This window comes from Cyprinus carpio, chromosome B9 (assembly GCF_018340385.1).
Source record: "Cyprinus carpio isolate SPL01 chromosome B9, ASM1834038v1, whole genome shotgun sequence".
Lineage (NCBI taxonomy): Eukaryota > Metazoa > Chordata > Actinopteri > Cypriniformes > Cyprinidae > Cyprinus > Cyprinus carpio.
Window position 1 is genome coordinate 30,527,641 of NC_056605.1, and position 22,417 is coordinate 30,550,057.

General features: G+C 34.5%; 1 protein-coding gene across 1 annotated transcript in view; it reads right to left on the reverse strand.

The window, feature by feature from the left end:
- The window catches only part of tanc1b (tetratricopeptide repeat, ankyrin repeat and coiled-coil containing 1b), a 164,534-nt gene that overhangs the window by 58,488 nt on the left and 83,629 nt on the right, over nt 1-22,417 (reverse strand). Inside the window, 3 exon segments of the mRNA XM_042731899.1 lie at nt 15,320-15,589; nt 18,865-19,033; nt 20,919-21,040. Of these exon segments, the coding sequence (XP_042587833.1) occupies nt 15,320-15,589; nt 18,865-19,033; nt 20,919-21,040 (561 nt within the window).

Sequence of the window (22,417 nt, forward strand, 5' to 3'; positions counted from 1 at the left end):
AGTAGATTATTACTGTACATATTTTAATATCTGCCGACAGGAACGTGGGCGAAAAGAGGCTCCCGGACAACAGCATTTCATTTACACAGAACCAAAGTCTGAATCTTAAACGTACTTTATCAGTATAGATTCACTGCCTCACAAGCCCTGCTGCAGCCTTCAGGAAATGTAAATCTAGTTTACTCTGTGACTCCACCGGTCAAAGCAGCGCCGCGTATCTGATGTACAACACGAATGCATATTGATAGCCCATCTGTTTTTAAAACCCGAATGTTTTTGCATCTGCATGCGTGTGTGTATGTATGTGTGTGTGTTTGGGCTCCATTGCAAATGGCTGATACCCAGTGAATCATTCCACAGTGGCAGAGCTAAACCTCGCTGAGAGAGAAATCTAATCAGACCGGCTTTAGCAGCAGACTGGCCCATGACCAGCTGCGCAGATTATGCCCTGTTACCCTGCTTTCACAGAGTAATCTGCTGTTCCTATTGTTTACACTAATTAAGGAGCCCACTGATGAATATGCATAACTCAGATGATGTCATCGCTTGAATATTCATGAGCTCAGATGAGTGGGCCTTTAGAACCGGGCGATGTTAATTAACACGCTTGATTCATGTTGATAAGTCGTGTCTGTTGAGACGCGGGGTCAGATGCTCCTTCACTGCACCGTTGGGAAGATGCTAATCGATCTTACAAACACAGTCAGACCCTCAGGACTCGGTGTTGTTGTTCAGCATTAATGAGTGATGCTGACAAACGAATAACACATGGGTGAAGGTTTCGCTGGTTCAATTGATTCAGTTGGCTTTAGTTCAGCAACTATATCACTCTATTGGTCACAGTGTATTCTGAACGATTTCTTTAAAAAAATGTTTTTGAAAAAAGCCGTAATGCTCATTCAGGCTGCATTTATTAATCAAAAATACAATAAAAAAAAAACAGAAAATTGTGAAAAATTATTACAATTTAAAATAACTGTTTTCTATTGCAATATATTTTAAAATGTAATTTATTTTTGTGATGCAAAGCTGAATTTTTAGCTCCAGTCTTCAGTGTCACATGATCCTTCAGAAATCATTCTAATCTGCTGATTTGCTGCTCAAGAAACATTTCTGGTTACTTTACATTATTGTGAAAACCGTGATACATTCAAAAGTTTGGGGTATATAAGTTTTAAAGAAATTAATACATTTATCCTGCAGAGGATGCATTAAATTGATCAAACGTGACAGTAAAGACATTTATGATGTTACAAAAGATTTCAAATAAATGCTGTTTTGAACTTTCTATTCATCAAAGAATCTTTAAAAAAAGATTTATCACTGTTTCCACAAAAAAAAAAAAAAAAAAAAAAAAAAAAGAAGCAGAAAAACTTATCAACATTGATAATGAAATAAAATTCAAAAATTCAACTTTGCATCACTGGAATATAATTACATTTTACAATATATTCTCATAGAAAACAGTTATTTAAATAGCAATAATATTTCACTATTTTTTTGTTTTGTTTTTGTTTTTGTTTAAATAAATGCAACCTTAGTTAGCAGAAGAGACTTCTTTCAAAAACATTAAAAATCACAATTTTTCCAAACTTTTGAGCGGTTCTGTAAATCACAAATATATTTGAATTCATGTATTTGGCAGATGCTTTCATCTAAAGGACTTCGAAGTGTATTCGAAGTATATATTTTATAACACATTCCCTGAGAATGCAACCCATGATATTGTCATTGCTTGCTTCATGCTTTACTGTTTTAGCTGCAGAAATACAATAATATTTTCTTATATTATAATAAACAGTTGAAAATGGATAAATTGCCAGGGTAGCCCTCAACACATCAGAAAATTTAAAGTGGATGCCTGACAACTTGCAACATACCTCAACAGACACTTGTGGTGCCAACAGCACGATTGATTATAATGGGAGCAATCTCAAAACCTTCTGCAAATTACAGCCAATGTGACCTTTTATAAGTGAAGATGTTCTGGACAAGTCACAGACAGAGAGACAGGAAAGCATGTGGTGACCCTAAATATGACAAGATGAAGGTGAAAACCAGCTATAAAATGACATACTCGCTTAAACAAACAAACCGTGAAATGAGATATGCAGAGCACTTCATAAGAAACATCATGACAGGTTATGATGTATGTTTTAAAGTGAGAGTGGGAGGCAAAAAATTATATTTTAAAATAATAAGTGCCATATTAATGATGCCCACAAACACATAACTGTGGGAGAAAATCCAAAAATAAGACATTTTAACATTAAAACAAAAAACAAAAAAACAAAATATTAAACACCAAAAAAACCACCAAAATGCTTATCTGTTTAATCCTTCGATGCTTCAATCAATCAATCAGTAAAATAAAATAAGTGCCCTTTTAATGCTGTCCTCAAAAAAAGTACACATTTCAACCAGAATTCAAAAGAAAAACACTTTTTAAAAAAACACAACTATATTGAGGTAGAGATTGAATATTGTCAAAAGGCTGAACAGTTCTAGTGAAAAGAAAGCAGAACAGGCAGCAGCTCAGTCGAGCCGAACACAAGCAGCCACAGCTGAAGACACCAGTGATTCCAGATGCACCGTCACCAGTCCTCCAGCTGTCACGAAAGAGGAAAGCGGGAAACAGTGCAAATGTTTCCCAGGACAGAAGCCAGAGCCACAGAGTGAGACATTTACCCACAAACCCAACCAAAAACACCACAAGTGATCATTGCTCATGACCATGTGACATACTGTGACCCGGAGTCCTGGACACCAGCAGGAGAACCGTTTGAGTATCAACTGAAACAAAACTTTCAATTCAGTTTCAAACTCAGTTCATCTTTTGCTGTAGTGTGTCAGTAGAAAATATCAGTTTACATTTCCAAACATTCATTTTGCCATTAAATATAATAATCCAGTGAGAATTTTGTCTGACAACAGACAGTCTGTCTGAGATTACATGAAGAAACAGAACAAACTGAGCCATTTTTTAAGACACTTAATTACTTTTCCCTTGAAAAAGTAAAGTAAGGGATTACTCTTATTTTTTCTGTAATTTAATTACAGTTACTTCTTATGTAATTGATGTGTATAGACTGTAGAACATGTATACACAATACAATACAAAAGTGGATTTAACATCACAATTTAAAGTCTAACCTTAAAATACATGCTTTTTATGAACCCTTCTCACTTTAAATACTCTGGTGAGTTAATAAGAATACTGGTAACACTTTAGCGTCCAATTCTCACTATTAACTAGTTGGTTATCAGTATGAATATTACTGGGATATTGATTGTTTATTATTACTTAAAAGCTTATTCTGAAAGACCTTATTCTAAATCCTTAATCTTACCCAATTCTTAAACTTATACTTTACTAAGTATTAATAAGCAGTAATTAGGAGTATACTGATGCAAAAGTCACAGTTCATAGTTAGTTAATAGTGAGAATTGAACTATTATCTAAAGTGTGACCAGAATAATTTATGTAGTTATCTATTATTTATTTGAAAGAATTAAAAGAAGCGTTTCATGTCTATCCTTGTATCATTAACTTGTCGAGGTTGATAGGATTTAGAAAGTAATTAGTAATAAGTAATTAAATACTTTTTGGAGAGAGTAATTTGTACAGTAATCTAATTACACTGAAAATGTAATTAATAACTAGTAATTAATTACATTTTAGAGTAACTTACCCAACACTGCTATTTAATACATTAAACATTTTATTAATATATTAAATGTATTATAATATTTATATAATACAATTTTGTTATTGTATGCCACCTCTCTCTCTCTCTCTCTCTCTCTCTCTATATATATATATATATAGAGAGAGAGAGAGAGAGGGCGTTTCAGTCACTGCTAACCAAACCTCACAAAGAGAAACCTGCACAGTGGCTGTAGAAACTAAATAATAAGTTGAGTTGATTGTTACTTGTGTTGGACTAATGAAATTCCTCTTCCTGACATTCCAATTCAAACTCTAATTCAACAATCTATGTGACGTGACCAATTCAATTCAAATTCACACTCATGAATTGAACAGGAGCCAGTTGCTGAATGGTGGATTGCGCATGTGTGCAGCGCGGCAGAACCATCTGGACGGATGGATTAAGAATGCTCTAAAGTTTCTGGAAAGCTGCCTCTGCACAGCAGATGAGATCTTAAGCGCGCATCTCTGCCGAGTCTCCCAAGACCACAGTGCAAAGAAGAAGAACGGCAGAATTTCATCTCTCGCCGAAACACCATCTGCCTCTGTCTGCCTTTATCTTCTGAGAGAGAGAAGAAAGAGAGAGGCAGAAATGAAAGAACGTAGGCATAGATGCTTCCTAACTGCTGCTTCATATCGATACAAGTCCTGTGAGGAGACAGAGAGGGGTTTGACATCTGAAAACCCCTGCAAACCCTCCACCACTGCATTGATTCAATGAAACAGCCCTGATTTACACTGACGCCTTCTGCTCGCTCTGTTGGGCTTTAAAAGACTATTCAGATTCAGTAACATTATCACATTATTTAATGCATTGACACTTCAGTGCATTCATTTGTTCGCATGTTTTCTTAAACCATGGCCATGAATTAAGAAATAGCTCCCACAACTTTTTAATTTGTTCCCTGGTTTTAGTAAATCGTGGCCATGTTGTACAAATTTATTCCCTAGTTTTGATTTACTTAAAATGAGGGAACTAATCAGAACAACTTACCCACAATTTACTAAAAGTGGGAACGAATTGGTACAATTTGGCCACAATTTATTAAAACGTGGAAAACAAATTATCGCAACGTGGCCAAAATTCACTAAAACACATGAAAGAAATAAGTACAAATTATACTTATGATTTACTAAAATGAGGGAATTAATTAGTGCGAGGCCATTTTTTAATAAATCGAGGCAACAAATTAGTACGAGGCTATGATTTAGTGAAACGAGGGAATGAATGAATTATGAGGCCCGGATTTAATAAAATTAGGAAATGTATTAGTTCAAGGCCATGATTTATTAAAATGAGGGAATGAATTAGTACAAGGCCACTTTTTAAAGGGGTCATGAACTGAGGATCCAAAATTCCCTTGATCTTTTGATATATAAGAAGTTATTGTGTTACAAAAACATCCTAGAAGTTTGAGAACTCAAAACTTTGTGGTTAGTCTGAAAACAGCTTGTATTGAAGGCTGTCTGCCAAAAAGACAGCTTTTGGAATGTTCTACTCTATGATGTAATAGTGTGGATAAGCTCCGCCTCCGCAGAAGATCATCAATGCCACTGTTTGTTTAGCCCCGCCCACCGATTCACACATGTAATCTAAAAATCTTGATAACATTATAAGTGGACCTCAGAGAACAGTACAAAATAAAAAACAGAAGCATTTCATGACCCCTTTAATAAATCAAGGGAACGAATTAGTACGTAGACAAGATTTACTAGAATGAGGGAATGAGTTTGTTTAACATGGCAGTTTAGTACGAGGCCACGATTTACTAAAACAAAAGAAAGAAATAAGTGCAACTTGGCCATGATTTACTACAACAAGTGAACAAATTTGTGCAATTTAGCCACATTTCAGTAAAACGAGGCCACAATATACTAAAATGAGGAAACACATTCATTCAGTGTGACCATGATTTACTAAAATATATATACGTTATATATTTATTTATATTTTAGTATATTTTAGTATATTTTATTTATACGTTTATTTATACGTTTATTTACTAAAATAAATAGACCTTGACCACGAATTTAATAAAATGAGGGAAAGAACTGGTATAATTTTTGCTACAATAAATTAAAATTAGAGACAAATTAGTACAATTTTGACCACATTTACTTAACTGGTGACCACAATATATTATATCCATATATATAAATTTGACTTGACTTTTTAGCCCTTAAGATGTATTTGACCAAAAAAAGCATGAAAGGAGAAATTTTAGATGTTTTTTTTTTTTTTTTTTTCAGATCCTGAATGTGTTTTATATCCTTTTCTGAGCTTAAAAGACATGTTTCTATCATCTGTCATGTATGGAAAAATCTGCACAAAATATTCCTATTTACTATCATTTTTAATCTTTGAGCATGCATGCTATCGCGTCTGCTGCTTCGGTGGCTGTTTTTCAGACGTTAAGCACACTTGGCATACAGAAGGTGAGGAGAGACGTTCTGCAGACATGCCCTGCTGTGTGATAATACAATTATAGATTTATGTCCGTTATTTCTGGAGGCTTACGGGCATTAAGAGGGCGATCGAATGGAGTCAAAAGACCTCCAAGCAAGACCGGACGCAACACAGAACACACTGTTATCTGACTGCATGAGTGCATGTTTGTTTGCGAGGATGCACGTGGCCGCATGTCCAGCTGTTATGTGCTCACTCTGTAAAATACTTTTTCATTTTCCACATATTAAATAGCAAATCGGCTTAATTATCTTGAGCTCTTTGCTTTCTCGAGTCTAATTAAACTCATGTAGCGCCGCCAGTTGGTTTGTGTATTCACTGTTTAAACTCATTAACGCTGTTTGCAGTAGCAAGAATCACTATAACTATTGCTCATACGTGAGGTTACAGGGTTTATAAAACACCCGATCAAGTGAACAGACTTATTATTTTCACTTAGGACACATAACATTTATCAAAAATGACAATATAAAATAAATACTGCTCTTTTGAAATTTCTATTCATTGTAAACTGAAAAAATACATAAAAAACTGATTTAAACATAATAATGAGATGTTTCTTGATCAGCAAATCAGCTATTTGAATGATTTCTGAAGATCATGTGACACTGAAGACTGGAGTAATGATGCTGAAAATACAGCTGCACATCACAGAAATAAATTACAATTTACAATATATTCACACAGAAAACAGTACGTACAAATTGTAAAAATATTTTACAATATGACGCTTTTTTTGTATTTCTGTGTTTCTGAGCAGACTTGGTGAGACTTTAAAAATCTTACTGATACCATACTGTATATCCTTATGACAACATTTGACCTTAATATTAATGTATATAATATAAAATGGGTCAGAGAAATAATCATAATAACCAAATAGCAGATCTTCAACCAATCACTGATTCATTCAAACTGACAGAACTGAATCTTACCAACTTTTACAATGTTTCTGCTACTAAAGCTTAATTAGGAGAAACAAAAACTCTTTCTTAAGCCATAAACAAACAGAACACAAGCACACAAAGGCAGATGGAAAGGTTTAGTCAATATACTGCAAGTGCACAAACCTGCTGAATGGACTTAACATGCATTATTGTGGGATTGTGGCGGTAAAAAATCTTCCATCTCAAGGGGGAGATGCAAACCAGATGCGCTATTATTCAGGTAATAAACAGTTACCTGTCAAGGGCTAATAAATGTTGACAGCTTAATTAACTTTAACTTGCTCAGCAAGATTCTCTTCAAACTTTTGCTTGAGCTGAAAGACAAAAAATGACAGCAGAAGCAGAGAAATGTGAATATATCACCCAACTTTACATTAGAGAGATGTGCACACACACTCAAGTTCTCATCTGTAAGATGAAAATTCATATGCAAAAAAAATCAGACGGCACAACATATTTGAGATTTCTGCTGCACAGCAGCACCAGGATTGACACGGGTGAGATCTGTGAGTCATTCTAATATCGGAGCGGTTAAAATGGAGTCTTTGTTTTCTCTGAGAGCGAGAGAGAGAGAGTTCAGTGTGGTCTTAATGAGCTGTCCGGTAAATGGATCGGTTGCCTGGACACAAATGAAGTTCAGTCGCAGAAATTAAATGGAATGATTATTCACTGAGGTCGAGAATCCCAGACAGACACTAAAGTAGCAGCATCTCCACTGACAGCACCATTTACTCCACAACACTTAAAGAAACAGATCACATCAAAATTCTTTTCATGTCACTCCAAAATGTTTGCTGTCCTGACACAGAAGAGCATACGCTGCCTGTGTTCAGCTCATATTCGCCAAAATGGCGCTACGCTGATGTGGAGTGACACAGAGGAGACAAAATTGTTGAATAAAGTCATTATTTGTTTTCTTTGTGTGCAAAAAGAGTTCTCGTCACTTCATAACATTACGGTTGAATCACTGATGGAACCACAGATGGAGTATTCTGACGATGTCTTTCATACTTTTCTGGACCTCGACAGTGTATTTTACTTGGCAGTCTATGGGACAGTCACAGGCCTCCCGGTTTTCATCCAAAATATCTTAAATTGTGTTCCGAAGACAAACAAAGCTTTTACGGGTTTGGAACGACATGCGGGTAAGTAATTAATGACAAAATTTTCATTTTGGGATGGGGTATCCCTTTAAAGCTGAAGTCTGTAAGTTTTGCCTCTTTGTCGCCATCTCTGTTTGAAAGCTGCAATTGCAGTTATTTGCAGAATAATTTATTAATGTGGGTCATGCACCTTGTGGCTGTTGGAATCACAGATTCTAGCCTGTCTTTGAAGCATGACCCAAATAAGAATTTTCACTGGATATTGTCATCTTAACGAGTAAGTGACAAGTCTGCGACGTTTGTTCTGACCAACTGAGGAAAAAAGCAGTACAATAAACTAGATTCACAAATCAGATTTCACTATGGCTTGTTACTCCACAATATACAGTCCGAATTTTGCACACATACTCACATTTGCGATTTCAGAATTTATATTTTACTACATGCATGTTTAGAAAAGTGCTCTTTCATGCTGTTTAAGAACACAGTAAGTGTCCCGTTGAGTGTCTCACTCTCTGGTCCATTTACATGAACTCGGCACACGTCCAAAGTGTCTAAAGTTAATGGAGGCTGCGAGACACTGCGTGCCGCACCTGTCCTCTGTGAGCTTCACCTAATGATGCTGTCTTTGCCTGTCCTTCCCATCTGCCCCTCGAAAACCAACACTAATGCAGCACAACTATGACATCATCTTGCCAGGAACCAAAGAAGTTTTATGACTGGATAAGAGAACGAACAGCATGAATGAGGACTGCAAATAAGATTAACCAGTTCTTATTTAGAAAAAATACTTGTACTGAAAGTAAGGGTGGGCAATATGTAATATAATATAAAGTTTTTGCAAGCAAGGCCTTTCAAGGTAACAAAATATAAAAAAAGAATGGCAGATATGGAAGCAAAATAATGCCAAATGTTTTTGAATTAAAAAAGCTTGTTGAATTACAATAATTGAAAAAATATGCATTGCATTAACCGTACTTGCATATTAATGCATTGAATTTTTAAGTCTTGCATTATTATGGGCTGATATCCAACATGGTTGTAAATTTAAGCCATGAATATTTCAATTAAAAACATTTCAAACTGATTTTTATAATCAAAAATTCAAGAATCCATATTCACTTTTCAGATTTTACTTCCAAAATATTCGATCTGTTTAAAAATACAACCTATAATATTCAACAAACAAGTTTCAGTCCATTTTATTTCGCTTTACAAATTCGCTTCCACAAATTCAGTGGTTCAAATTCGACAGTAAATTCAACGTTTCACATCCGGGAACAGCAGGAAAATCAGTAGATTACCGAGCATAATCTCATCTGCTGTAAATCGTCTTCACCAGCAGGAGGTGTAAGCGCGTCTTGACAAGCATCAAAGCAATAGATACGAGAGGCTTTCATAAAACGTCATTTGTCGAAATGGACCGAGCGGTGAGTACAAGTTATGATTTTATTGATCAGTATACTGTATTTATATGCGGAATATTAAGATTAAGACCCAAATCATGTTTTACTCAAGTGTCTAAGTGATTTCATCTTTACCCCGAGTACACAAGCTGTGTTTTTATTACTGCAAAGGTGATGTGGATCAATAAAAATCCAGAAATCTCTTGCCTTTGGTTTTTTTTTTTGTTTTAGTAAAACCACTATAAATACGCTGAAATAGAGAGTGTATTGTTTGATTATGCCACTAAGACAAGATACTAAATAGCACCATTTTATATAGCACCATTAATACAACCCAATCGCAATTCTAAAGTAAATCTGCCACTTGTAAATTAAAAAAGTTACATTTCTACCCACTATATCAGTTAATCTCCATCTTTTAATTAAATAGGACTTCTCTCTGCTATGTCCAGGTAAGGGCTTCGTTTCTCAAAAGCATCGTAGATCTAAGTAGATCGTAGAACCCAATGTCCCAGTGTTTCCCGCAGCCTTACACTCTATTCGTGGCGGCAGGACGCACTTTAATAGCGGGAGAGGTAGCGGTTTCGAAGCCCTTACCTGGACATAGCAGAGACAAGTCCTATTAATTAAAAGACGGAGATTAACTGATATAGTGGTAGAAATGTAACTTTTTTAATTTACAAGTGGCAGATTTACTTTAGAATTGCGATTGGGTTGTATTAAATGGTGCTATTTAGTATCTTGTCATTAGTGGCATAATCAAACAATACACTCTCTATTTCAGCGTATTATAGTGGTTTTACTAAAAAAACAAAACAAAACCAAAGGCAAGAGATTTCTGGATTTATATTGATCACATCACCTTTGCAGTAAAAAAAAACACAGCTTGTGTACTCGGGGTAAAGATGAATCACTTAGACACTTGAGTAAACAATGATTTGGGTCTTAATCTTAATATTCCGCATATAAATACAGTATACTGATCAATAAAATCATAACTTGTACTCACCGCTCGGTCCATTTCGACAAATGACGTTTTATGAAAGCCTCTCGTCTCTATTACTTTGATGCTTGTCAAGACGCGCTTACACCTCCTGCTGGTGGAAGACGATTTACAGCAGATGAGATTATGCTCGGTAAATCTACTGATTTTCCTGCTGTTCCGGATGTGAAACGTTGAATTTACTGTCGAATTTGAACCGCTGAATTTGTGGAAGCGAATTTGTAAAGCGAAATAAAATGGACTGAAACTTGTCTGTTGAATATTATAGGTTGTATTTTTAAACAGATCGAATATTTTGGAAGTGAAATCTGAAAGGTGAATATGGATTCTTGAATTTTTGATTATAAAAATCAGTTTGAAATGTTTTTAATTGAAATATTCATGGCTTAAATTTACAACCATGTTGGATATCAGCCCATAATAATGCAAGACTTAAAAATTCAATGCATTAATATGCAAGTACGGTTAATGCAATGCATATTTTTTCAATTATTGTAATTCAACAAGCTTTTTTAATTCAAAAACATTTGGCATTATTTTGCTTCCATAGCTGATATTTAGGCCATAAAGTGGGCGAAAGTAAAAATCTTTGTCATTATTTTATCTTTGTTATAAAAAAAAAATAAGAACAAAGTTACAAATTACAAATACTCATAAAATACAAAAAAACAAACAAACAGTGCTTTATTTTCAGGTATAATAGGTGTATTTAGCAGTAGAAATTGAATGAACAAATATAAGAATAAAACAATTAATAGACTGATTCCTATTAAAGCAACTGTGTTACATTTTTTTAGTCAAGAATAGCGAGTGATTTCTTCTCTGTGTTCTGTTGTTTTATAAACATTAAAGGAACAGTTCACCCAAAAATAACAACAACAACGTGAGTAAATAATGACAGAAATTACATTTTTGGGTGAACTAGTACTGTCCCTTTAAGACCTGCACGCATCCATTTATCTCTCAACTGTTTACTTTCATTTTAGACATAACCAACTGAGTCTCTATGTAAATCTTGTGTTTTGGCAGTATTAGCACAAAAGATAACTTAGTTCAGTAATCAGGCTCTGTTAGATGGGCTTTTTTTAGTGTGCGCTTTATGTGTATGTGTAAATAGCGCGCGGGTGAAATGTTTGACTGGCAAGGCTTTAAACGCATGCAAAGAATGTAATTTTGTGACTTCAAATAAGTGCAGTGTCCTGTGAGAGTAACTATCTCAGAGTTAAAGTTAAATGTGAATGCATGTTCACTGTTCCTCTGCTAAGCAAGCAGAGCATTAAATTCTCGTCTGCATGCGCTCTCTTTGAAATAGGAATGGTTGCTACAGTTCTTGTTAGCATCTTCCATTTATCGCTGTCTCGGTTGTATTTGGCCAGTTTGGAGAAAGCCTCACCAAACCTGACCGGCCGGGCGTTTGCGATCACGGGAACTTGAAGACATGAATGTGAATGGCTCACGATCCGCGATGTATTGTTTGGTTTCCAACGAGGTCCATCGCCCAACACAAAATTAATTTGCTGAACGCAGAATAAACTGTATTTTCCTGCGCTCAAACCTGCCAATCTAAAGGAAACTATGGCATTGAGGAATTTGTGAATTTCCATGATAGACTTATAGTCTAAATAAAACAATTTGCAACTGTTACTGCTATTACACTTGTATACAAAACTTTGTATTATGCTTGTTATAAGTGTGTGACGTCACGTGCACTACTGCCGGTGGCAACAGACAATGATGCAGTTGTCATGGCAACCTATCCCCAATCATCATATCGCACTCCCCTAACTGAAAGATATTCTTGAATGTCTGCATTCTTGCATAGCGTTGACTGTTGACTGTGAATCAAAGCTGAGTGCCATTTGAATCGATCTAATGATTGATTCACTGACTGAATCTTTCAGAGTGGTTCTTCACTCATTCAAAATGAACCAAAAACTGTTATGTTGTTTAAACGTAAGATTTAAATCAAAATGCAAACTGACAGATCGTTCTTATGACAACATGTAGTTAAAGATATACATTCAGAAGAGCGCTCTGATGGTACTTCAATAATAAAATTAATACAGTTAAAATAAAATAAACCTATGCAACTAATGTTTTTTTATTTCTTATTTTTATTGAATTTAAAATAATTTTAAAAAATTGATAAATAAATAATTCTTCAAATTAATAAAAAAAAAAAATTATTATTATTTTTATTATTTTTTAAAAACTAATCATTAATGCAGACATTACAGTATTAGAATCATTAATCTGTATTTGTGAGTGTGTGTGGTAACATGACGGTGGCAGCTGTGAATGCAGTGAAGTTACAGATCTATCAAACGCTCAGTAAAGATTAATGCTTTACTCACCGAGGCCAAGCAGGGTGTGACATGAGTAAAAGCAAGCAGGTGTACAAAATGAAAATGTGAACACACACACACACACACACTAAAGAAAACATACTCTAACCTTGACAACTGCAGATGCTTTATGATGCCAACCGGTTTTTATTGTTTCACGTCGACTCGCTTAGTTTAATGACTGACGGCTTTTTATGAGAAGCGTTTCTGCACCTTACCTTACACAATATACTCACACACCACAATAAACCAAAACCAAACACCCACATCCATCTCTCTCACAAACAGCTCAACAGCTTCTGAAGACCTCAAAACATCAGCCTTCATCACAAAAATCAGGTTCTGAGAGAAATGCAAGCCTCATATTTTTCCAAACATCAAATAAAATCGAGACAAATCGTCAAAATCATGATCATGAAACCCATCAACAACATTTCAAGGTCACATTTCACTTCAAAATAAAACTAATAATAATAATAATAGATAAAAATATCGATTTAAGCTATTTTAGGATCATTAAATTTGTGAGCACTGTGAGCATTATTTTCAGGACAAACTTCAATTCTCATTACTACAATGCACTATAAAAACAAAAATATTGCCTACAATTAACAAGCATTTAAATAAAATTCAAGAGCATTTCAATTTTTTGTGTGTGTATTAAAATGTGTCTAATATGCCTAACAGATCTTATTCACTTTAATAAGTCTTACTGTGCATTAATCATTGGTGCACATTAATTCATCAATAGGCAAAAGTTTCTAAATAATATTTCCATATATTAATACTTTATATGTACTTAATAAATAAATGCAAATTAAACATAACAAAAATAAAGTAAAATAAAATAAACTATGCAACCCTTTTTTTTTTTTTTTTTTTTTAAATAATCAATTTATTCAATATTTCAGTATTATTCCTAAGACTAAACATTTGGTGACACAGTTTGTTGCTTTGTTTGTCTCGCATCTTGCAGTGTCTTCAGATCACCTTAAAGTAGCATGGAAAAATCACACTGGAATTAATATTTCAAAAGAGATTTGGGAGGAAGGACTGAATCAAATTCATACCTGCTCTATTAATGCAAGATTTCAGCTTATAGAGTTTGAAGTGCTGCATAGGTTACACTATACCGAAACTAAACTCCATCAAATTCACCCGTCAGTTTCTCCATTATGTGATCGATGCAAGTGCTCAGATGGGACGCATGCTCATATTTGTTGGTTTTGCCCTGAGATTTCTGAGTTTGGAAGAATATTTTTCAGTGGTACTCAAATGTTTTTGGAGAAGATATCAGTCCAGATCTTGAATTAGCTTTGTTTGGATGTTCTGACCACACATTAGCACTGACACAGCTCTTTGTTTGGTATGGTGGTGGCTAAAAGGGTGAAGTCCACTCTACCACCCAGAATTCATAAATGGCAGGCTGAAAGGGTTGCTGCCCTCAAGCTTGAAAGGATTTGTTTCTCTAAGACTGATGCATGTAGATAAAATATGGGGACCCTTTTAAGAACTGAAATTCGTTTGGACACTTATGTTATAGATAACTTTGATATTTTATTATTTTATACCATTTTTAATAGTTTGTTTGACTTTTCTTTAAGGTGTGTATCTGGTGTGTGTTTGGGTGGGGTTTTATTGTATTTTTTGTATTGACATTTGTGTGGTTAGTTCAGGCACAGCATACTTTTATTTGTATACAGTTCTTGGGATTTTGTTTTGTTTGTTTTGTAAATAAAATATATATATTTTTAAAATGTCAGTATTATAATTTTCTAATGGTCTATCATGTTGACTTTAAACTAAAGGCAGTACAACAAATACAACCATGATTTTTTTTTAGCATTACAGTAATGCACATTTGGTGAAAAATGTGTTTAACTGTCATAAAAAAATAATGCCATAATCCAAAATCTTAGTGCTCAAAATGTCTTATTTCTTTCTCTTGATTTCAGTGTGAAATACAACATGTTTTTGTGAGATTCACCCAACTGACAGAGAAGCGGGGAAGATCACGTGATCCGTCAGACCAGTCTGAGGAATGTGGAACTGATGCTAAAGACAGAATCCAGCCAACAACCAACACACACACACACACAACAGCTGCCCGACGTATCTGCTTCCTCAAGGAGCAACAGGAGAAAGAATGTGCCTCCTGATAATGAGCTCTCTCACAATCTACAACACACACACACACACACACACACACTCTTAAACTGGTGGCAATGTCTTCCCATGAGTCTCTGCTCGGCTTCATTCCAGCAGTCATTCGTCAGTCATCGCTTCAGGAATCACAGGATGACCCTGATGCTTTGTGCTGCTTCACTGATTTCTCTTACCTGCCACTGAGTTCGGCCGAGGCATCATCAGACTGGACGAGTTCTGCGTGGGATACTGGACGGGGCCCTCGGACCCTACAGCTCCTGAAGTCTTCTTAGCCGTGGAGACGCTCCGTACCCCTGTCCCAGATGTTGACGTTTCCTCCTCGGCCACCGGCGAGCACGTGTCTGGCCGCACATGCTGAGCGCAGCTCCTTATACTGCCCTCTTTACCCCACTCCAGACTGGAGCCGCTGCGGTCGTCATTCTCTGAAGAGCTGGTGATGGTGGCTGGACGAGAGGAAACTGTATTACTGACACTGTGTGAACACATGATTCTGATTCATTCATTTAAACTGATTCTATTCAGTTCAAATCACAAGTACAGACAACAAACAACTCTTAATAAGTAGTTGTTCACCAGCTTGATTAGACTGAGATTCAACGTCTACTCTCTATTTTGGAATTATTCTAAGTCCACACTATAAATGATATAGCACATATATATATATATATATATATATATATATATATATATATATATATATATATATATATATATATATATATATATATATATATATATATATACACACACACACACACGTACAGTATATGAGATAAACAGCTAGTTTCTCATGTAGTTTAACTTTAGTTTGTGTACTAAAATAACTAAAACTGAAATTAAAACATTAAAAAATTACATAGACATAACATAATTACTATTAAAAATGAATACAAAAAACTATCTAAAATTAAAATGAAAACACAAAAAAGAAAATATAAAATAAAAACAAATTCAAAATGTTAACAAAAACAAGAATTTAATTTTATTTCAGCTAGTTTAACTTTAGTGTATGTACTAATTAAGAAAAACTGAAATTAAAATTAATAAATTATATACATAAACTTAAAAATATATTAAAAATAAAAAAACACACACAAAAAAAAAAAACTACTAAAAAAATATAAATATTATATATATATATATATATATATATATATATTATATATATATATTAAATAACTATAATATTATTTAATAGAGTGTATAGATATATCTTGTAATGCCAGTCAGTCATAATTAAATAATAATAATAAAAAAATTAATTAAATGAATTACTGACTGGCATTAGAAGATATATCTATACACTCTATTAAATACTATTACCGTTATATATATCTTGTAATGCCAGTCAGTCATAAATTAAATCATATAGTGCCAGTGCTAATCTGCAGCACTGGAGGAGACTTACAAATAATAAAAATTGAAAATCTTTTACACATTCCCTTAAAGAGGCAGAGATTCAAATGAAAAAATAAACAAAAAAATAGACACAACACACCAATATAGTACAAAACTCAACCGCTGAATTAATAGAGAAGAAGAGAGAGTGTGCATTCATGCACGTGTGTTTGTTCAGTGATCTGACGGAGGCGGATAAATAAGAAAACTGGATTTTTGACTATTCTTCAAAAACTTACATTTAAAAAAAAAAACTTTTATAGATACTGCACTCACAAAAAGCAATTCTAACCAATGAAATATACTAGAAGCAATTACATGCAATATAGTAACTGCTATAACATTTTAGGATTGTTGATTTTCATGATATTTCCAGAAATTCTTAAAATTCCTGGGTTTTCATGACTTTGAGAACCCATTTAAACATTTCTTCTTCATTGTTTAAAAACGTTTCAAAATCCTCAAGCACTGTTTATGTCCGGGTTTAAATAACAGATCTTCAGTATGGTGTCAGATGTGTGGAGCTCACTGTATACGTGTCTGTAAGTGCATCTAAACAGCTGTTCACAGCAGCATCACACTGGCTGCCTTTTCTTTCTGCTGATTCTTCACAAACTTCAAAGTCATGAGAGCATTAATCACATCCTGAGCGGGTCACACAGGCCAAACAAGCTGCTCTACATCAACAAACCAGCAGACCTGCTCTTTCTCTCATCCTAAAACACTCCAGCAGAACCAATTCCTGTGTCACCCGTTTGCAAAACAATTCTCGCAAGAATGGATTTTACAAACAATTTGCACAGAAATGTGTCATGCTTCTTATGTGCACTATATCTAAAGGACAAAATAAACTCCTAGCAAACTAGATGCGATTAAAGATTGGCTATAATTCAGGGTTAGTTTCTCAGAAACTAGGACTGCCAGCCTGTAATGATGCATAATTCATACAGAAATGTTTAATCTTTCTATCTGCAACCAAAAAATTCAGAGTGTAGCTCAAAACCGACTTTCTGAAGCGGCCAAGCTGCATCAACACCTCGTCCTGCGAAACACCCCACGTTTGGATCGAGAGGCCAACATGAGCTGTGATTTCAGCTCTCAATCTCCACAAAACGAAGCAGAGGATGATGGGATGGGCTTTTAATGGGGTGATGAAGATGCTAAACTGGTTATTGGGTGACACAGAAATGCTCAGGTCATATGTTACCCGAAAAACAAAAGTATAAACATATTTTCACCACAAATTCTTATTACCATAACGTGTAAAAATCTCATTCCCATTCATTTAATATCACAATCTAATAAAATCTAATCAGTCTGGACACTTTTTTAAATGAATTTTTTAATTAATTAAATTTAGTAAAAACAAACTACCATGATGCATACTTACATTTCTACTTCAAAAATAAATCAATAAATTACCTTATAACAATGAAAATTAGATGATGATTTGTATTTATGCAAATTATCGTTTATTTATTCATTTATACTATATATTTGAATATTAATATTTAAATATAAAATGCTTCATAATAAGTAAATAGTAATTATTATTAATATTTTTTAATTATTTTTTTCTTTATTACATAATTTCCAAATGATGGGAGGACAAGAACATTCACTGAACTGAAAGGAAGTTGAATTTTCTCAGAAACAAGGGCTACCAGCCTGTAATTCTTATTTTCATTATTGCAGTGGAAAATTATAGACATACATTTAATATTTAGATTTATTACGTATATATTCATTGTTATTTAAAAATGATTTAATTCGTAGAATAAAATTGTAAGTATACGTATGGCATTAGTTTTTGACTAAATTATGCTGCTTTTAATGAAAAAAAAAATATTGATCAAATATTGTGTATAATCAGTGTTATTTAAGTATCACTGAAAGACTACTATAACTATATTTTACTACTATATACTAATATTTTGAAACTTTTTATTTTTATATGTTCAATTTTTATTTGAATTTTAGTTACAGTTTTGGTACTTTTATTGTGTGTTCCATTTTTAGTAGTCTTTGTATATTTCGACATAGTTTTTATAATTTTTTATTTCAGTTTTAGTTGTAGTTAATTTCAAATTAAAATGATTTAAAATGAGAAATGCTGCCTAGGCAACCTGCTGTAAAAAAAATTAAATAAATAATAATAATAAAAGTTTTCTTTTTTCAGTTTGAACCCTTTTTATGCTTTTAGTTGTAGTTTTTGTTTTTGTTAACTATAATAACCCAGACAGTACTGAGCTTCTTTCACGTTATGCTAATGAGGATTTGTGGGGAAGATGTTGATTTGGAGGTTGTGTGTGTCTCTCACCGATGATGCCGCTGTCTTTGCTCTCGAGGGTGGAGCTGGGGCTGGTGATGGCTCCGCAGGCCGGGTGGCCGCTGTTACTGTTTAAGGTGGAGCAGGGGCTGTCTGTACACGGAGACGCCGTGCTGCTAGTCAGAGTGGAACACGGACTGATTCCCTGATTCACTGGACACTGCACAGATAACAGAGACACGCTGATGTTAATGGAGGCTGCTTTAACAGTCATAATGCAAACACTCTTATCTGTGTTACCGGTATATGGAGGGGTATAAGAGAGAAGAGAGAGAGAAGGATTATAACACCAATGTTGAGTTTAACAGCTAAATCAATCTCAGAGTCTGATGTTTCTCTTCAACCAAATAAAACCAACCAGCAGAAACAAACAACTGAGGAGGAAAAAATCCCTGACATGCCACCAGAACCTCATCAAGGACCCTCCACATGACTCAATCCAGAACACATATTAGGATCTATATTCAAAATATCAATAAACTTACTGAAGTCAGGGGTTTACACTGCTTCTCTAAATCGTCATTCTGGGTTTTAAGGGTTTTTTGTCACATGACAACAAAATGGCTTCCTTTCGTATTAATTATAATATTTATATATTAACATATAAAAACTGCGTTATTGTAAGTAATTATATTAAAATATAAAGTATTATTTAAAATTTTATATAATTATGAATTAATAATTAATGAATAATATATAAAGTGTTATTCTTTTATTTGTATTACTATTATAATTAATATTATTAAATGCTATGACAAAATATTTCAGCTTTCAAATGTAGAAATTATATTTTCTTGACCTATACTCATGAATAGTCCTCAATGTCATATCCCCTTTTAAGGTTTTATTGTCACATGACAACAATATGACTTTTTGCATTATTAAAAGTACTTCATTCTTATTATTTATAATAATATAATTAATAATTATTATTGCAATTAATATAACAACAACAACGATTATATATATATATATACACATATATATATATATATATACATTTTCCAGCTTTTAAATGCTAATAATTTTTTCTTTATTACAATCAATAAAATAGAAATAATAAAATACCAGCTAGACATTATTCACTTTAAACCCCACAAAAATATCAACATTTTCTGTCACATGACAAAAAAATGTCTTTCTGGATGTTGATGGCACCACATTAATATTTTAATTTTAATATTTAAATATAAAACTATTTCAATGTTATGGTGATAATAATAATACATACACACATATTTAAATCTAAAAGTATTCCTCTGTTTAATATTATTATCATTTACTACTATATGCCATTTTTTTTTTTTTTTATATTTCAGCTTTTAAATGTAATTTATTTTTTGACACTCACACATACACATTTTTGACATTAAAACCACAAAAATATCATAAATGATTTCAACTCAGACTTTGAAAACATGTTCATCATAGAAGAGGTGCTTTCCTTTCACTGTCTGGGTGAATTTATTTCTGAATACATATTTCTGATTAACATAAATGAGTCTGAATGAGGCAGACTGTTTACGTCCTTCTCTCTCAGACCCCAAACACCAGCAGCCCCTCTGAGTCATCACAGGAACACCAGTCAGTCAAGGTCACAAAACCAACGAAAGTTCCTTTAAAACAAACTTCCAGACGGCATCGACGCAGATCATTATCAACTCTCAAAGACACACATTGTTGCTTCCCTCTTCACGCAATTCCCACACGCTTTCAGACGAGCCATTATGATTTATTAAACAAAAGCACTGCACATGAAGGAGGTTCGGACCGCAGGCTCAGCCTAATTATCTCTTCCTCCGAAACCCTGACAGAACTAAACTATTTCTGGAGCAGACCTTAAGTTAACAGGACTCAAGTTTCTGGTCGTCGGCTCTGCAGCGGTTCAGAGCGAACGGGAATGACTTACTGTGGTGGCACACAGACACACTCCTCATCGCGTCTCACACTGACAGACGGCAAACACGCGGCTTTAATCCTTGCGGTTTTCTCCCGTCCGTCTCACCGTCTCGTTCTCTCACTCTGGCAGCAGCTGCGGAAAATACCTTTTTTTCATTCTTGTCGTCCATAGGTATGCGCGAGGAGCCCGGGATGCCTTCGCCCAGCAAGAACCCCAAGCGTGTCATCAACTCCTGAGTGGCGGGGGAGGGGCCTGGACCGGCCAGCTCTGAGAGAGAGAGAGAGAGAGAGAGAGAGAGAGAGAGAGAGAGAGAGAGAGAGAGGGACGGGTGAATGAGAGAGACAGACCTTACAGGATCTGTGCAGATAACACACCCATCATTCACTGCCATTCTCTGGAACAGGCACAAAACGGGAATCACAAGGAATGTCATGACTCAGAACTCAAACTGACTCTGTTTACTTTCTTAATCCATGTTCCTGGTCTTGGTGTAAATTCTGCATCTTATTCTACAGGAAAAAAATTATCCATTTTGCTCCACCTCTGAAACAACTTCCCTTTGCTGATGACATCACAAATGCCTCACATTTTGAACCCCTCCCCCTCTCCAATCTGATAAACGGTTTACAATCCAGTCATTTCACGACAAATAAAAATCACATTCTATATCACAATTTGCAATAAAATTATAATGAATGAGAATCGAATCTGGTAACAACAACCAATCCATCATTAAAGCGTTTTAACTTTAAACCATCACTTCTGGCCAAAATACCAGTCCATAATTCATAATAACGCTTCCTCCAGTGAAAAAGTCCATCTCCTGTTGGCTCTCACATCAAATGCAGCTGGATATTTGTTTAGAGCTGTTTTGGACTGTAAACGGTGATTGATCTGTGCAGATCTCTCTCCTGATTCAGAAAAGATGAATTTTCAAACTGGAGAAAGAAATATTATGGACACAGGACTCGTATTTTGGCTAGAAGCAGCTGCTTAAAGTAAAAACATCTTAATGATGGAAACTTTTCTCACAAGGACTCAGCTTTTCACTTCACAAAACATTAACTGATGGACTGGAGTGGTGTGAATTATTATGCTGTTTTTATCAGCTGTTTGGACTCTCATTCTGATGGCACCCATTCACTGCAGGGCATCCATTAGTGAGCAAGTGATGCAATGCTACATTTCTCCAAATCTGTTCTGATGAAGAAACAAACCCATCTACATCTTGGATGGCCTGAGGCTGAGTACTATTTCAGAAAATTTTAATTTTAGGGTGAACTATCCCTTTAACAGTGAGAAACACTGATGAACAAAACAGAATGGAGCAAAAATATGAAAAATAAAAGTGAGTCTCTAAAGAGCAAATAATGACTCAAATGTCAATCTGTTCCTCGAACAACTCGTATTAGAAAAGACTTAGAAAAGAGCACTGTAGTACAGAAAAAGATAAAATGCATGCATGAAGATAAAAAATAACAGCATGAAGCAACACGAGGGTAAACAGAGTAAACAGACAAAATTTTCACTGCCTGTGAACTATTTCTCCAGTCTGTATGGAGTAGGTAAGAATATGTGATCATGAGACTGAACAGATGAAGGGGAGTTTGTTATTAATATCCATTTTCTCATTACTCTTTCATC